We start from the raw sequence: 16254 nt of genomic DNA, 5'->3' as shown, positions 1-16254 counted from the left end.
AAAATCAAACGGCTAACCGCCCCACATCTTATGAGAAACAAGAGAGTAGGCTCGCAACTCTCGAGGTGGGCGAAAAACAAAGTAACTCCATTATCACCGATGAACAAGTAAAGGGGTAGTATCCGAGTATGCGAAACCGTCACTAAAGGGCATAAAATGCATGTCGTCCACGCTATGCGATGCATCATTGGGTTGAACGCGTATTTGGTAAAGGGGGAAGGTATCATCTAATAATCATTGAATGTGCTCGAATAATGTTTGGGTATCTGGATGTGGTGTTTGTTGTAAGGGTGAATGTGAGACTGTGCAGAAGCGTCGGCCAGACCTTTGGGTTGACTGGCTATTCAGGTTGTTGGAAGATATGTAGGTTTAGGAATCCGAAACTTCCTCTTCTACAGGAGGTTTGGCGTCATCGCTAATTTCTTCGCCATTTTCATCGACGACTATGCGCTGGCCAAGTTTGTGTGCAGGCGTTCCATCACGATAGGCACCAAAATCAAGAACCTGTAGTATATTGTTAGTTATTGAATGCAAAAATGAGAAGGTTATCATGATTATATGCGAACCTCAATGTATGTAAGGCGATTTCGCTGAACAGCTGCAACGCATCGTCTATCATTGAATCTAACTTGCCAGACTCCGCTGAGATCAGTGAGAAGGTCCTTCAAACACTCCCCGGTTTTCACGTTCCACATTTTCAACGTCCTATCAGAGCCAGATATGACTTTCTGAGAATCATGTTGGAAGCAGGTGATGGCATTTGTATGTGCTGTCAATGTGTTCTTGCATTGACCATTCTCGGGATCCCAAATTCTTAAGGTATAATCCGCTGCAGCGGAAACGAGGCGACCGGCATTTAAATCGAGAAGGCCAACAAGTGACGTATGCCCTTCCAGATTATAGAGGACAGCACCAGTGTCGAGGGACCAAATTTTGACCATGTGGTCCATTGAACCACTAATGCAGCGGTTTCGTTTATGATCCAGAACCACACTGTAAACCTTAAAACTGTGGCCTTGAAGGCAATGAATGGCCTCGCCAGTGGATATTTTCCATACCCTGACGGTGCAGTCATAACTTCCACTTACTAGGGTATCGCCGTGGGCGGCAATGGCGCGGACTGAGTGCGTGTGCCCTACCATCACTCTAACGAAGTAGGGGCAAGTCCCATCATCCTGTGCAGGGCCCGCCTGGAAATATGTGGGATCGCTGGGCTTTGGCAGCGTCCAGACTCTAAGCGTCGAGTCACGGGACCCAGTGATAATCAATGGTTCCTTGGGCATCATCTCCGGAGTGCCATCTGGAAGAGTCCCGACCTCCGCTGGTAATAAAATCTGCAGGCATCTAACAGTAGACGTATGGCCATGGAAAATTTGCGTACATTTTGCACTTTCGATATCCCAGACGCGGACGGATCTATCCGTCGACCCTGAAACAAGAGTGTTACCGTAGTATTCGAGGGCCCAAACACCTCCCTCATGGCCCTGAAGGGTTGATTGAAGGGCTCCGGTTTTGGTGTTGTAAACATTGATATTTGTATCGTCACTTCCGGTTAAGATCTTGTCAGTATCAAACTGCAGGCAGGTAACGACATGGCGGTCATGAGCACGAAATGCAAGATGCAATGGTTTCGCATCTTCACGCATCCAGTTATGTTTTATTGAATAATGTCTCTGATAGAGTGTCTTGTAGAGATGGAGGCTCTTCAGGGAAGGTAAGCCAAAATCTGGGTAGGGAACAGCCATAGCTGCTGCATTGGCAGCAATAAACGGGTTTTCACTAGCTGTAAGCTGTTCTTGGAGCCATGGAGTGGCTTTATCTTCGGAAGGAGAAGGAAGAACTGTTTCCGCCCGTTTGGCAGCTCTTCGACCGCTTAGATGAGCTGTGGCCTTGCGTTTCAGTCTCCTTGGGGACGGAGAAAACGGCGTGGGAAGGGTGGCTATCTTAGAGTCTGTAACGTCAGGATGCCATGCGCTTGACGAAGAACATTCGCTATCAGATGATCTGAAAGATTGGTTGCGGAGGTCCTTTTCACCATCACTGGGGGACATAGAGAACTGCCACCCCCATCCTTGTTCAATGGCTTGCTGTAACTCCCCAGCAGGGAGAACAAATCCATCAGCAACAAAATGAGCCTTCCATGTCTTTTCATCCGAATTGATGATGTGCCTCCATTTTCTGCAGACCTGGGAAGCTCGACACATGGACTTCACATCGAGATATTTCACGATATTTAAACCAAGCTCTAAGGGTAGGTTAGATAGAAAGTCGCACTTTAATGCAGGATTGACAACATTTGCAACAAGATGAAGGGTTGATTTTGGACATCTGCGGAGGAACTGGTACATCATGTACGATTTGAGCTCATCTGGTATCGCTTCAAAGGAGCTCAACATGTTCGGCATATCGAGCACCGAGGAGTTTGGCGACAATGGCATACAACCTCTGCTGGCAATTTTCTTGCTGTAGTCCATTATTTTCTTGGCCTTCTTTGTGCGGATGCCCTTATTGCTAGGTTTCGGCAGCTCATCCAAACTTGAATCTGCACCTCCGTCATCTGTTGAATCCGACGCTTCTCCCAATCGTTGTGCGTTCATGAGAGCTATCGGAGAGAGGCTGGGACTTGGCAAGCACATGTTTTGTGAATTTGAAGGTTCTAACCCGAGTAATCCTTGCTTGTTGCGTCGCGACTTTACCTGAAGCTTCATTTTCATGGACTTTCGTAAATTGCTATCAATCGAACCATTATCCAGCTGGGTATTACCACGACGGCCAGCCGCCTGCGTTGGAGCTGTGCTAGACTGCTTCTCTAGAAGTGGGGACTTTTCTAGACCATCTCCACAACTATCCCCGTTGCTATCTTTATCTGAAGGTGCTATGGGGCTAGCTATTCCAGAGACACTTGGTGGCTCTTCATGGTATTGTTTCCCAAGCATTGAACGGGTTCGTTGGCCACGCTTCCCCTTATTGCAGTGTAAAAAGCTTGTATTCTCTGTTTCGGGAGTTGCTAGGCCCAGTTCCCGCTGGGGTAAATCATAACGTCGTGATAAAACCGTTTGCTCTGAACCAGTTTGCTGTAGTTGTTCTTCAGAAGAATTATGAATTGTTGCAGGAGTTGGCTTGGCAGTAGGGTTAGAAGTGGGAGATGGCGGTCGTCGTGTGTCTGAAGATCTTGGGGGTCGACTTCGAATTAGAAGGTTGGAGTTTGAAGCATCAGGTTTGCTACTTTCTGGCGCGTCTCTAGACATCGAACGAATAGCTCCTGAGGATTTCAGCGATTCCTGTTGCTCATTAAACTGATTTGACACGTCAGTATCTACTACAAAAAGTTTCCACCTACAAAGGTATCGAATAAAAATTCTTACTTTGCTCAGAATTCCTGGAACATCGTCCGCTTCGTGAAAAATAACTGATTTCCCATTCAGAACAAAGCGTATGTCCCGAAGGGGCGCTGGGGTCGGCATAGAAGCTAGCGGGTAAACCTTTGGGTCTAACTGTCCAGAAAATCGAGGAGGTCTCATCACAAATGGCGGAAATTTGGTTGTAGTGGTTGTAGTGGTTGTCACAACAGTAGTTTGGGTGGCTGGAGCAAACGAGAACTGGCCCACGGTGCCGCTTGATGGTATGCAGTCGTCTGACTTCTGTGCTGTGTCTTCCTCTGATGCCGCGTTAAAACTGGACGTAACGGTAGGTTCTGGTAACGCCGATTCGGCATCATTTGGCGGTGAGTTGGCGGGTTTCCGCGTGGATTTCCCAGATAGTGGAGACATATTGGTCGTTGTCGAGTTGTGTATCTTGTAGAGGCCGCGGGTGAAATTGAGATATTGGGTTTTTTGTTTTTGGTCTTTCGTTCGTTTTTTCCCTTTTCTTTTCTTCTTTTATCTGATTTGTGGCACATCCAGAAGACATCAAATATAAGTGGTAATAATATTAGGACAAAGCGTAGGATAGATGCTGCGGCCAGGGAAAGGGAGACGCCCTTTTCAAGCGGTTCGAGGTGACGGCAACATCCAGTCTTCGAGAGGGCTTCTTCAGATCATGTCTAGCAGGAGGCCTCAGCAATCTAACATGAGGGTGCAGTTATGGAAGACAAAGCCGGGACGGTCGTGGTAGGGCAACGAGGGGTGGGTTGTGATGCAAACACGGCCAGTCCTTTTTACATCGGAATCGACCTGCGCGGATTAGTATTCGGCAACATGCCGTAGATGCAGGATGGGGGCGTACAGTAGACGACAGAAAAACACTATACAAGCAAAGCAAACGCTATAACAGAGAGGTATCAGATATCTGTCGCGAGGCTGTCAACGCGGCCTGTCGAGATATTTTGATAGATGGATGAGGGGAGCGAGCGAGCAGAAAGAAGGAGAAGGCGGCGAGACCTTCGTCGGTCGGTCGTGGCTGGCAGAAAAGAAGCGCGGTGAGAAGACCCGAAACCGGTTTAGCGCGTTCCGGGCCCAGCTTCCCCCATATAAATTTGATTCATTAGATAAGATTAGAGTGTCTCCCCCAAGGACAAAGGCGAGCATATAGCAAAAAGGGGGATGAGACGAGACAGGGGAAGCAGTGAATAATCCAGCGGCTCTCTCCCTCCCAGCTTGTCACTCGCTACGGACGGCGCCGGCGTGTAACTAACTGCGTCCGTCTCTCCCTCCAGAGGCGTGGCAAGGCGTCTTCGGGGCGATGTCTGTTGTGGGTTTTGCCTTGCTTCACGTGCAGCAGTAAAAGCTGCTGTTTTTCCCACAGCTGCACGGAGCAGAGAGGGAAAAAGGAAGGAGGAGGACCAATCACCGGAGAGCCGATGGCCTCTCCTGCATGATGAATGATAACTCCGGAACGAGCCTGATTTTCTTCTCCCAACAGTCCAATACGGTCACCTCAGGCATAACTAGTCGCAGCCCGCTGCTGTTGAGCTTTGGGGTTCTTTGTTTTTATTTCTTCTCGTCTTGATTTGTTTTTCAAAAGCGCAAGGCCTTCGATACTGATAAGCCATGTTGAGAACAATTGGAGGCTGCAGGGCTGCTTACACGTTGACCTCAACTTCCATGCAAGTGGAGACGACCTTTTGCGTCATGTTCTCATGCCGAACAGTCTCCATTTCTTTGCTGCAAGATAATTGCTTGCCTTGACAAGTTTTGGATAGCATCAGGTATCAACAAAGTCTCAGCATTAGTCCGCACATTGTGGGTGATACCCTCCTGCCTTCCTTGTGGCTCGAACTTCGCTGGTCCTGGCGGCAGTAAATATTCAATGCCTTCGAAATTGAGCTATGCCTCTGCATTTTTTTTTTTTTTCAGTATATCCCAGTCTTCAGGCATGGTGGAACATGCCTGGCATGTTCTTCGATTAGTATATGCCCTGAACTAGCATTTGCTACTCCAGCGGCGTAACATTTTCATGAACGGCGATACCCTATGCAGTTTATCATTAATCCTTGTGGTCTCAATGGATACCTCGATAATGTCTGCTATATCTGTATTTGTTGTATCAGGTGTCTTCATGAAAATTCCCTCGATTACAATGTATGGGGCTGATTTCTGAAGTTGAAGTAGAATTTGCCGCATTGGGAATTCACATGACATGGCCCGATTGGGATATTCCTTACTCTTCTTCTCAGCTTCAACGCGTAACTTCAAGTTCTTTTCCTTTTCGAACGTCCATGAAGAAGCATTATCACCAGCTTAAGTCTTAGAGCAATCATGGCACAGGCAGTCTGTACACGGCCGGCTCGACAGACTGCGGCAGCAGCTACCACAACGACCTCCGTGGCTTCGGCCACTACTCAGAGAAAGATCCAAGGCCAACATGATGCTAACGGCCCGGTTGCCAAAACCATCCCAAAGTCACTATCTCTCTGTCAACGTCAGTCTCTAATGCAGAAGCAAAGTCTTGCGTTTGCCCAGATTATGCTACACGCTTCAGTAGGTTATCTTCCCGTCTTTCTGGTATAGACAACCATGCAGGGGTAGCTAATTGTGTGGTAATAAGTTCGGAACGCTGTTCTACCTTAGGTATGGTAGAAATGATTCGGAGTACAAGCAGATTACTAAATACCACACAATCTAGAGAATTCTTGCCTTTATCTTGTTTCGGGGAGCGAGACCTTCTCAACCTAAAGCGGCCGGACTCAAACATATCGTATGGTGACTTTGTTGATGGCTGCTCTGGTTCAGAAGCTGAGGCCGGAAAACGTGGGCAGCCGTTGAAGATAATTCTACGGGGCCGTAACCCAAAGGCTGATAGTGTTTTGGACCTGCTTGTTAGATCTTTTGCCTTTCTAAATTTGTTGTCTTAGAGTTTCAGCTGACTTTGCTTAGGAACATGGGATTTTTGACGCTCTTGAAAAAAATGTCCTTGAGGCAGTCCAACTTACGGTATTCGTCGATAAGGAAAACCCCTCGCATGTTCTAGAAACCTATACGTTTTCCTTTAACTACACAGAGGGAGGCATCAATGAACTCAAAAGGGGGCTGGAAGCAGTATCTCTTGAGACGAATGTGCTAACGACTGAAACCAAAACTTTTCGAACCGCAAAGCAAGGCTTGGAGATGATAATCCGAAGGCTCATAACTCTGAGCACTTTTCTCCCTATTCTACCAAGTGAGAATATGCCTGCACTTTCCAGTTTGGTGTTCTGTACTAACAATGAATAGACAAACGATTTCTGGAGATCCATCTTTTTTATACTCAAAATTGCCCACAGCAGTACGAACCTCGTGGATTCAAACATACAACTCACGATCAGATATTATACCCTAAAGATGACAACTGGAGTAAAGAAACACAATCGTGTGGTATAATGGATGCCGGCTGCCACAGGTGAGCGAGGGCTTTCTCCTCTAGGGAATTTATTGCTTTGTGAGGGGTACTAACTGTTTGACGCAAAGAGTTGGGCTTAAAGTTACTTCCCTTAAATGTACCCATGAGGTTGCAGATGATGAGGAAGCAGGGACAAGACAAATTCCAGATACCCTTAAATATTCGGAGAAAGTAGACCGGGAGAGTGAAGTCGGGCTAGTGTGTGAAGAGCCTTCATCCCAATCCCTGACCCATAGCTCCGATGAAAGAAGTTCACAGGAATCAAGACAAGTTCCAGAATCAACACAAACGAGACAAGACGCCATTACGAAGGGAATGTTACAAAAAATGGTGAGGTTATGGTCTAAATATACGAAGTCCTATCGGCTGCTAACTTCGCTTTCATTGGCAGCTTGAAGTACCACCTCCGGACAGTGAATTAATACCAACCCAGGTGGATTCCTACTTAGGCTCTAATCCCTCAAAGACAACCTCAGGTGCTAAACCCTGTTTGAGTCAGGAACAGACATCAAAAATTCAGCAGAGAGTCAATATTTCACAAGCTACCCAAATTGCTGGTGATAAAAACCCGCAAAGTGGCAGGTGCGAGGTTAATTGTCAATGCGGCTGGTCTGAGCCAGAGCCATATATGGTATAACTTAGTCTTGTTGACCTTTACTTCAAGTTTGACCCATTCTAATGTGTTTTGAGTAGCTTGAATGCGATTTTTGTCATACCAGGCAGCATTTGACGTGTTATGGATTTTTACACCCCAATGACGAGAAGATTCCCGCCACACATGCGTGTTATACGTGCCTTTTAGGATCGGACGAAAGTAAAGTCTTCAGGCAAATCGAAACACTAGTGTTGCTCCGACAGGCCCTCAAAATAATTATCGAAGATGGCTATCCACTTCGGGTCAAAGAATTTGCCCAAAGACTACGTAAGCATACCCTGCCCTACTTGGGCGTATATATACTCACCGTTACATAGACTGTAGTGGAAATGAGGTTGTGCAGATTACAGACTTACTTAGAAAGAACGGGTTTCTTGAGCCAACTCCAGGTTCAAAACGGAGGGGATTTGCAGAAAAGGGTCTACCGAGGTTCCGAGTTCCAGATTCAGAGAATATCAGGCATCGACTGAGGAATGAGATCTTCAACCCTTTGGCCAAAATCTCACACCACGTACGTACCATGCCTACTAGCCCAAGGTATCAGTACTGATAATATTTCTATATAGTACATGATACCATCCACTCAAGACCCTCAACAGAATGGTGCCCGTCCTGCTGCTGTTCCCACTGCCCATATTTCGAGTATGAAGTCAGGAAATATGCTAAGTAACCACACTAACCTCCAGCACAAAAGAGCGGCGAATGTCCAGACTATTGCAAATTCGGAGCCTATTGTTATTAGCGAAGACGAGGATGACAGCATTGCCATGCCTCGTGCAGCCCCTAGCGTGGCTCCTTCGAAGTGCCAGCACATATCATCTATGGGAAATGGGGGCCGGGCTGAGCGTGATAATGCTGCGACTACCAGCCCTCCATCGTCTCCTCCGCATTCCCAATATTCACTTGCATCCCGTGCCCAAGAGGAGCTAAGGAGAGGCCTGAGATATGGCGGTGGAAGGACCCGGCCTCTGGTTGACACCGAGTCGCAGGTTGCCTCTGTGAATCAGCCTGTAAAGCAACAGCCATTGAAACGGCGTAAACTTAGCAATGCGGCCCATCCCATTGACATCGGCGACTCTGCTGCAGAAGAGAGCGGTTAAGTATTTAAGCGGTTGCTGGATTTATTGCCTGCTAACGCAGTCAGCTGCCTCTCTTCTCGTGTTCTTCCTGCACTGCACTGACGCTTCATCTTATCGTCTATCTCCCCCTCAGTTATTTCGTCCATCTACGGAGTACGGAGTACTCCGCACATTTACTGATGTATATTTACCTGAGTTCATATCCTTTTGCCCGGGTCACGCCGATGGGTGCATATCCAATTTACCCCATCTGTTTAATATGCCGTTATATGGAGTACCTTTAGCTACAACACCCCCGTTTGACCTTATTTAGCAGTGCGAGAAATCGAAATCTCCTATGTGCCGGACGTGAGGTAACCATATTTATATCTGGGCCATGAAACAGCGTCTAGAACAAGACGAATATCACAACGCTGATCTGCTGTCTATTGAACTCTCGCTTGGCCGATCTCCCTTTCCGTCGAAGCACCTCTTGAGCCCCAATTCGCTCCCTTGCCTTCGCCACCATAGAGGACGAGTGATGATGGGCGGCGCGCTTTGGCCTCAATTCGGCCTGGAGCATTCAAATACGAGTTTTATATTTGCTCGTGGAGGCAATAGAGTGTAAATTATTCCCACTGAGGAGTTCTCAGGACGGGCTTGGTCCGTTGTTATCCCAATATTCCTTTTTCTAGTGGAATATTAGTTAGTGAGTTAGCCAGTGAACGAGTTATCAAATTCTCCATCGGTTCGTCATTTTGCATAGGCGGCCTCGCAGGCCATACTCCGTAACTCCATCCCCTTGATGACGCCGCCACTTCGCCACGAAATCATAATAATAATAAAAAAAATGCAGACGGAAAGAAAAAATGGGGGCAGAATGGAGAGAAGATGGAGATGTGGTATTAATTGGCAGTCTTCACAAGGTGCATGCATATCCGAAGGGACGCAGGGTAACTACTCCGTGAGTGTACTGCTAATTTCAAAATTAAAGACAACTTGGCATGATAGTTAGCTAGTTATTATTCGAGATTATTATATGGTTATCGGCTATTAAGACTACTAGCATCGGAGCTACTGCAAGCAAGACATTTTGATATCACCCTGTTATTATTATTATTATTATTATTATTATTATTATTATTATTATTATTATTGATATGGAGAATAAGATAATAAAAACCATGTCGAATTAAGCTTCTTTGACGAAAGAGCTCGATCAGATTTACCCCAAACATGCTTATGGCGATCATATGGCGATTATGAGCCGGGTTAAGCTGACCTATGCCCATGGATGCTGAAATGGTTTGATTGTCATATAGTGCCAGTGAATTAAGAGGCAGGATGGGGATATCCTACAAAACATTTGGATAAACGGCCCATCGCGAAGTGGTCAGTAAGCGGTTGAAAAATGGGTCAGGCCAGGGACAGCCGGTTGAATACTTGAGAGTATAAACACAGTTTTGGAGGCCAGTTCCAGTACTCCGTACAACCTACGGAGTACTCTGCTGCTCTTTTTTGTGGCTTCGGTTTTGCGAAAGTGACAGGAGATGGTGTTGACGATCAGAATTATGAAGCATGCTCCGTATGCACATCGTATGGGGCACCGATTTCAAGATATGCAAGAATGCTTTGTACAACGGACATGATAGGGGAGAGGGGGAAGGGAGGCTCTCTGCTGCTCGCCCGTTTTGGTTGATATACTGACCGTCTCCCCCCTCAGTGGCAAGGAAGATAGTCGTTGTTCCGGGTGCCACAGAGGACAAAACAGAGAGAGACACGGAAGAGAGGCCTGTCCAACCTCTGGGTCGACCGTTAAAGTTAGGAGTAGCCAGTGTTTCAACCTCCCGTAGTCGGGAGACAATCGTTCAAAGCGTGGGACGCCACGTTACTCTATAGTATCGACACGCATACACATACACACACCAAGAGGGTCGGTCTATAACTATGTAAGTATATTGCGTATGCATGTACAGAGGTCGTTCGATGCCAGCGACCGATCGAGATGATGCACTCGGCCGTAATCGTCTTTGGATCAGGAAATGACCCTGGTAAATCTTGCGAATCGATTCAGCTATGGGGCCCTGGGGATAGAAGTAAGTTAGTTAATATATCTGCTCTAGGTAGCTATACTCGAATCGTGATATGGTGACAAAATGAGTATGCCCAGTCGTTTGAGATTTGATCCCAGCAAATCGGGGGCAGCTCAGGATCCATATATATGGTTAGGTAGACTATCAGCAAGGAGACACATGCTTCTCCCCCCCTGAACGTTGAATCCTTTTGACGCCGGAAGATGTCTTTTTCAGTCCTAGCTCTTGCGGCTCTCCCGTGCCTGGTTGGCTGAAGCGGTGCCCAGGGCTTCTTCTTGCTCCTCTTCCTGGCCCGTCAATCACGTCTCAGCCCATCTGGCTGGACATGCGTGGCCTTGTCTGCCGTTCTGCCGTTCTGCCGTTGTTTTTATGTAACTGCATCGTACTTTTTAGAAAGAGATCTCGACAGCCTGGGCTGGCGTAGACGAGGAGCTGCTGCCAACGGGAAGGACTCCCGTCTCGTAAGTAATGCAGCGACTGTCATGGCCCTGGTCTCTGGAACCCGCAAGCTCCAGTCAATTGTGTTTCAGGTTCCCTTTTCCCTTTCCTTGGTAGGCCAGTTTAATTAATCCTAGACCAACCAGCATCGGTACGGAGCATATTTCTCCACAGGCACAGAACGGGTCGAAGCCGAGGAGCTCCAGCAGGGGGCGGTCCAGACGCACAGGAAGCGTCGTGATGTAATGGCCAGACATCTTGACGCTTGAAGTTGTTTGGGGGTACGGAGTAGCAGTCCTGTTGATACGGAGTAGCGAAGGGCGCAGAGTCTCATAACTAGCGGACAGCACTGAGTAGTCATGGCATCGACTGATTCTCTCCCCGTAAAAATAACTGCTAGATGCTCTTCCCATGCCCTCTCGCATCTTCAAGCCCCGAGGGGGGGACCGGGGGGGGGGGGGGGGGGGGGGGGGGAGGAGGCATCAGCTTCAGATATCCCTTGCCCGATCTCCAATTTGTGCGACGATCCTCACTGGCGTTACTTTGGCGCAGTGCAGCGTAAAGGCTAGCGAAAGATGAACCCTGCAAGCCCCCGAAGGAGCCTAAAAAGAAGCAAAGACGAGCAGCGAGAAGAAGCAAAAGCGGACCCAAACGGCGGCAAGGAGAATATTTTTGGACCTGGAGAAAGGAGGCAGGCGAAGCAGACAAGCCAGAGCAGCGCTGCGAGAGCCGGCCATGCCATGCAAAGGCCCTCTGCCTGTGGTATCGTCGCCCTCTCGTTGCTTTTTCTCTCTCTGCGGCCGCGCTGCTGTGCGCACCCCGTACATATATCCCGCTTTTTCTTCGCTCCGTCTCCTCTCTGCCGCCTCTTTGTTGGGCATCAGGCACGAGTTCCTCCTTCGAGAGCGCCTTGGACCAGTCTGCTTGTGTTTTCTGACCGTGGTTGTGCCGACAGAGTTCGTTCCGCGCGGTGATGCTGCTGTCTCTTCTCCCGCAGCCGTGATATCTCAGATAGTTCTCCCCCAGACCGACCAACCTCCACGCCAGGCCCGAGAAAAAAAAAAAAATAATAATAATAATAAAATAATACCAGATTCTTGCCAGAGACAAGGGGGAAAAAAGAAAAGAAAATTGAAAAGGGGACTTCTTCATAGCGAAAGAGCCTTCAATAGCAGCCAGGTCGTGCAACTATTTCCTCTCGCATGGTTGGCGGATCTGCGACTTCGCGCTGTTCTGGAAGCACAAGGGAGGCCCAGATGCTGGCATAAACCACGCTGCTGGCCATTGCAGATAGTCGCTATACATACGGAGTACAGGCCGACGCTGCAGACAGCCGTCAGTCCTCGATCGTACAGACACACATGTTTCACACGGGCAGCATGACGCTGGATATCCCCCCGCGGATGTCGAGCGCTGGCCACCACCACCACCAGGACCGGCAGCAGTACCAGCAGGAGAATGCCATAGGGATCATCGAGCGTGCCTTCGACTCCTTTCCTGCTACGCCGAGCCCCGACCTGGCCCTCTGGAGGGAGCACAAGGGGGGGTTACGGGAGACTGAGATGGAGACTGATGCGGCACCGCGAGCAGAGAGCTGTGCGTCAGACCTCACGGGGGGTTACAGCATAAACCGGACGGGCCGTCTGGACGAGGAGGTAGATATAGAGCCGGTCAAGGAGCACAAAGTACGGCCACGTCTTTCGTCTCCTTTTCTTCGGCACGTCACAAGGAAGACATCGTCGAACTTGAAACAAGACTCGCTGCGGCCCTCCGAGCCCTCCTCCTCCTCCTCTACCTCCCAGGCCGTCAATCGCTCTCAAAAGTCTTACCATACAAACGGAACCTCTTCCCAGGACCTTGCCTTAAGGGACTATCCGGCCGGGGCCAGCCAGTCTACTACAGACCTGTCGACAGATCACAACTCTAGGGGGACTTCTTCACGCAAGGCACAGAATAAACAAAAGCATCGGCCACCCATGATTGACCTGTCTAAACTCTTCCCTAGACAGCGCAAGGCGCCTGTTCCTTGTCCTCCGTCTCCTGACCGGGCAGATACTCCCCCATCGATCATGTCCAATGGGTCGGACGCTTCTATCTACAAGACTCACAAGTTTGAAAAGGCCCAGCGGGCCCTCGACCGGCTGACGACCAGATCTCCAAACTCAGGGAAACTGGACATGATACAGTCGGAGTACCGGCAGGAAGATGATCTAACACCTGTCCAGGCGCCTCTGGACCGATACCAATCTACTTCATCCCTTCAGGAACCCTTCAATCACCAAAAGGATCAGAGCAATCAGCAGCAGAAGAAGCAGCGTCAGGAGAAGGACAAACTAGCAGAAGACACGGGGGAACGTCTCACTGACCGCAAATATGAAGGTAACTGGCGGGATTTCAATTACAAACGGAAGAAGCTTGACTCGGCGTGGTATGATGGCGCTGGACACCATCTAGTGGATGACGATATGGGTATCCAACCGGGAGACCAGGTCGAGGTCATGTATGGGCAACTGCTGTCCAGAGATCCAGCACCCGCGACGAGAGAACGGCGTTCAATGAGCTTACCTTCTCGTCAGCCTAGCATTCAGTCCGGAAAGCCGGGCTATGGCCGTCTTGCAGTACCGAACGGATCAACGCAGAAGCCCAAGACCTCGTCAGGGTCAGTGAAATCGGCTTCAATGGCAAATTCAAACTCATACAGCTCCCAGCCAAGTGTGAACACCGACTCCCGGCCAGCTGGGAAATCAGACAAGGAGAAGCCAAGGATAAGGAAAAAGAGCAGTCGTGCTATTTTGAATGCTTCCAACCTGAACGAGTCGAGTGTTCTCTGTCTTTCCTCATCCGAAGATGAGAGTGAGGATGAATCGTCTGACCATACTACCGGGCTAAGGGATAGTATCACCACGATTGATGAAGGCTTCCAGATATGCACTGCCAAAGCTGTGACCACCGCCAGTCGGCCGTCCATCAAACGAGTCCGTTCAAGTTCTAAGAAACATCCAGCAAAGAGCGGAACGAGTACGGCAACTAGATCACAGAACGGCGATTCCTCTAGCAGGGCATCTAGCCTTCATCCGTCAATCCTAAGCCCAACGGACTCGAATTTCTCTAGCGGTCGTACCATCCCTGACCGGTTGCCTACCTCCCCCCCTACGCTGCCCCGTATACAGACTCAGTTCTCGCCGGCCGAGAGCGGGCTGTCCCAACCAGGAAATAGAAGAAGCCGTGTCATAGCAGTGACCAGACAAGAGGAATACCTTCTGGAGCTGATAAGACGGAACAAGGGCGCCGTACCGCAGACCCTCTCCCCCGACGGCAGTGCATCGACCAACACCAAAGAATGGGCCAGAGCACTGGCAGCTCAGATGAACCGACGAAGTGCCTCCAGCTATAGCTCTGATACATCCTTCCTACGACTCAGTCCTGCTCTTCCTCCCACTCCGCTCCAAAAGAGGCCTCCTCGATCCATCCCAAATCCCAGCATTGCATCTACCACTGGCGATGCAGCCAGCTCTCCGTCAGTTCCACAAAGCGTAACTTCAGACACAAGTTACCACACAAGCTTCCAGAGCCCTCCCCCGTTACCCAAAATCAACCTGGTGAATTCCGGCGTCTGCTTCCCTTCTCCTCCATCGGGCCAATCCTCACCTTTCACCCCTCCTGCAGTACCGTTCAAGCATCGCCGTCATTCTTCTCGCATGTCACATACCCCATCCATGCCATCTGTTAGAGAAAGCCTTCGGAATCGAGCCAACACAACTGCTATATACGACGACAACGACGATTGTGAAAAGGACATCGAGACGAATCCTGATATCCCCATTTGGGCATTGGGATGGAACAGCGAGGCCACCGGCGTTGCCATCGTTCATTAAACTACCCGTTTTTTTTTTTTTTTTTTTTTTTAAACCTCTCTCCTTCCTTGGAAATATCTTTCCCCTTACAATCGTTTTGAACTACCAGGCTAGCCGCCTTTTTGTTTACTTTCTTTTATTATTGTACTAACGAGATAACGCTTGAAGCACAACCGGGAGTCTCATTCTTTCCAATCCCGCTTTTCCTTTCTACGGGTTGCCCTGATCTACTGTTACTTGTCTAATTTCATATTGTACCACCAATCTTTGCTCAGCATGGCGGAGTCGGTCGTGTCTGCTTATATCTTTGGATCTCTTTTTGCATCAGTCCATCCATCTCCCAAGCCAGGGTTTTCTTTCCTTTGCATAACTAGCGATTTAAGTATCATCGAGAATATATTTCAGAGATCTCATCTCCATCTTCCAACTCATCCCGTCATGGATTCCGAGGCCACCCCTGACTCAATAGTAGCCCGACAACAGACTGCCCCCTGCCGGGAACAAGGGCCTTCCGCAGCGGTGGAGAGAGCCGCAGGCTGCCAATGATGAAGCCAAAAGATGATGGCCCTGGACGCCCTTTGGCAGTCGATTATTCGGTGTGCAGAGTGTGTCACTGTCTGTCACTACTGTAGACCGTCTTTCTACAACCCGTCGCCATGCAAGGACTCACCCCCATGCACTCTGCAAGTGTGCTGCTCCCTGGCATCTCGTAGGGAGAGACATACATGCATGGACAAGAAAGGCTGCCCGCCCATAGATTCCAACCCCGGAGATATCGCTTCCTAGTTATCGTCTGCACTACAACTCGTAACCCGCCCGAGTGGCGCCCTCCCAGCAGCAGCCAGGGTCGAGCAGAGAGACGCAAGCAGGAAAAGAAACGAAGGAAAAAAGCAAGCATCAAGCAAGCAAGTCCTTGCAGCGCAAAAAGTCAAGCCACTCCTTTTTGTCTTTTTTGTCCTTTTTTTTTTGCTGAGTTACGCTTCTTCATTTCTTCTTCGGCGGATTTGCTGGCTCGGGATCGTGTGACAACTCATCTCTCGCTTGCCTGCTTGCTTCTTTTCAGCTGTCGCTCTTTTTTTTCGCGGTGCAGGCGTCGCCGTTAGTTAGTTAACGAGAATCTCTCTTCTTTGCCGTCGTTCCTCTAGCCCCATCGTCTGGTCCTTCATTCTTCTGCGGCTTGCACTGGGAGCTCGCCTTCGCTGCATCTGCTCGTCCGGCCTAGAAACGAATACACCGGCAGAGGCATGCGTGCTGCTTCTTCGTGACACTGCATTTCTCAACACCCGAATACAGCTGCCTGTGCAGTCGTGACCGTTGTTGCGCCGGGCGGTCCCTTTGTA

General features: G+C 49.1%; 3 protein-coding genes across 3 annotated transcripts; 2 read left to right on the top strand and 1 right to left on the bottom strand.

Moving 5' to 3' along the window:
- Positions 1–369: 369 nt before the first annotated feature.
- ARB_07463 (uncharacterized protein) lies at positions 370–3770 on the bottom strand (the record flags this gene model as incomplete). Its single annotated transcript, XM_003014112.1, has 2 exons — positions 370–504; positions 567–3770. The coding sequence occupies 2 exons, from the start codon at positions 3768–3770 to the stop codon at positions 370–372; spliced, it is 3339 nt and encodes a 1112-aa protein (XP_003014158.1).
- A 3926-nt stretch (positions 3771–7696) lies between these two features.
- On the top strand, positions 7697–8571 carry ARB_07462 (meiosis specific protein Hop1, putative; the record flags this gene model as incomplete). The annotated part of the gene is made up of 3 exons (XM_003014111.1): positions 7697–7738; positions 7815–7982; positions 8038–8571. The coding sequence occupies 3 exons, from the start codon at positions 7697–7699 to the stop codon at positions 8569–8571; spliced, it is 744 nt and encodes a 247-aa protein (XP_003014157.1).
- Positions 8572–12439: 3868 nt separating this feature from the next.
- ARB_07461 (uncharacterized protein) lies at positions 12440–14935 on the top strand (the record flags this gene model as incomplete). The annotated part of the gene is made up of 1 exon (XM_003014110.1): positions 12440–14935. The coding sequence occupies one exon, from the start codon at positions 12440–12442 to the stop codon at positions 14933–14935; it is 2496 nt and encodes an 831-aa protein (XP_003014156.1).
- Positions 14936–16254: the final 1319 nt, after the last annotated feature.

This window comes from Trichophyton benhamiae, assembly GCF_000151125.1.
Source record: "Trichophyton benhamiae CBS 112371 chromosome Unknown Abenha-F-W-01a06.fp72, whole genome shotgun sequence".
Classification (NCBI taxonomy): Eukaryota; Fungi; Ascomycota; class Eurotiomycetes; order Onygenales; family Arthrodermataceae; genus Trichophyton; species Trichophyton benhamiae.
This window is presented reverse-complemented; position numbering and strand designations above follow the sequence as displayed.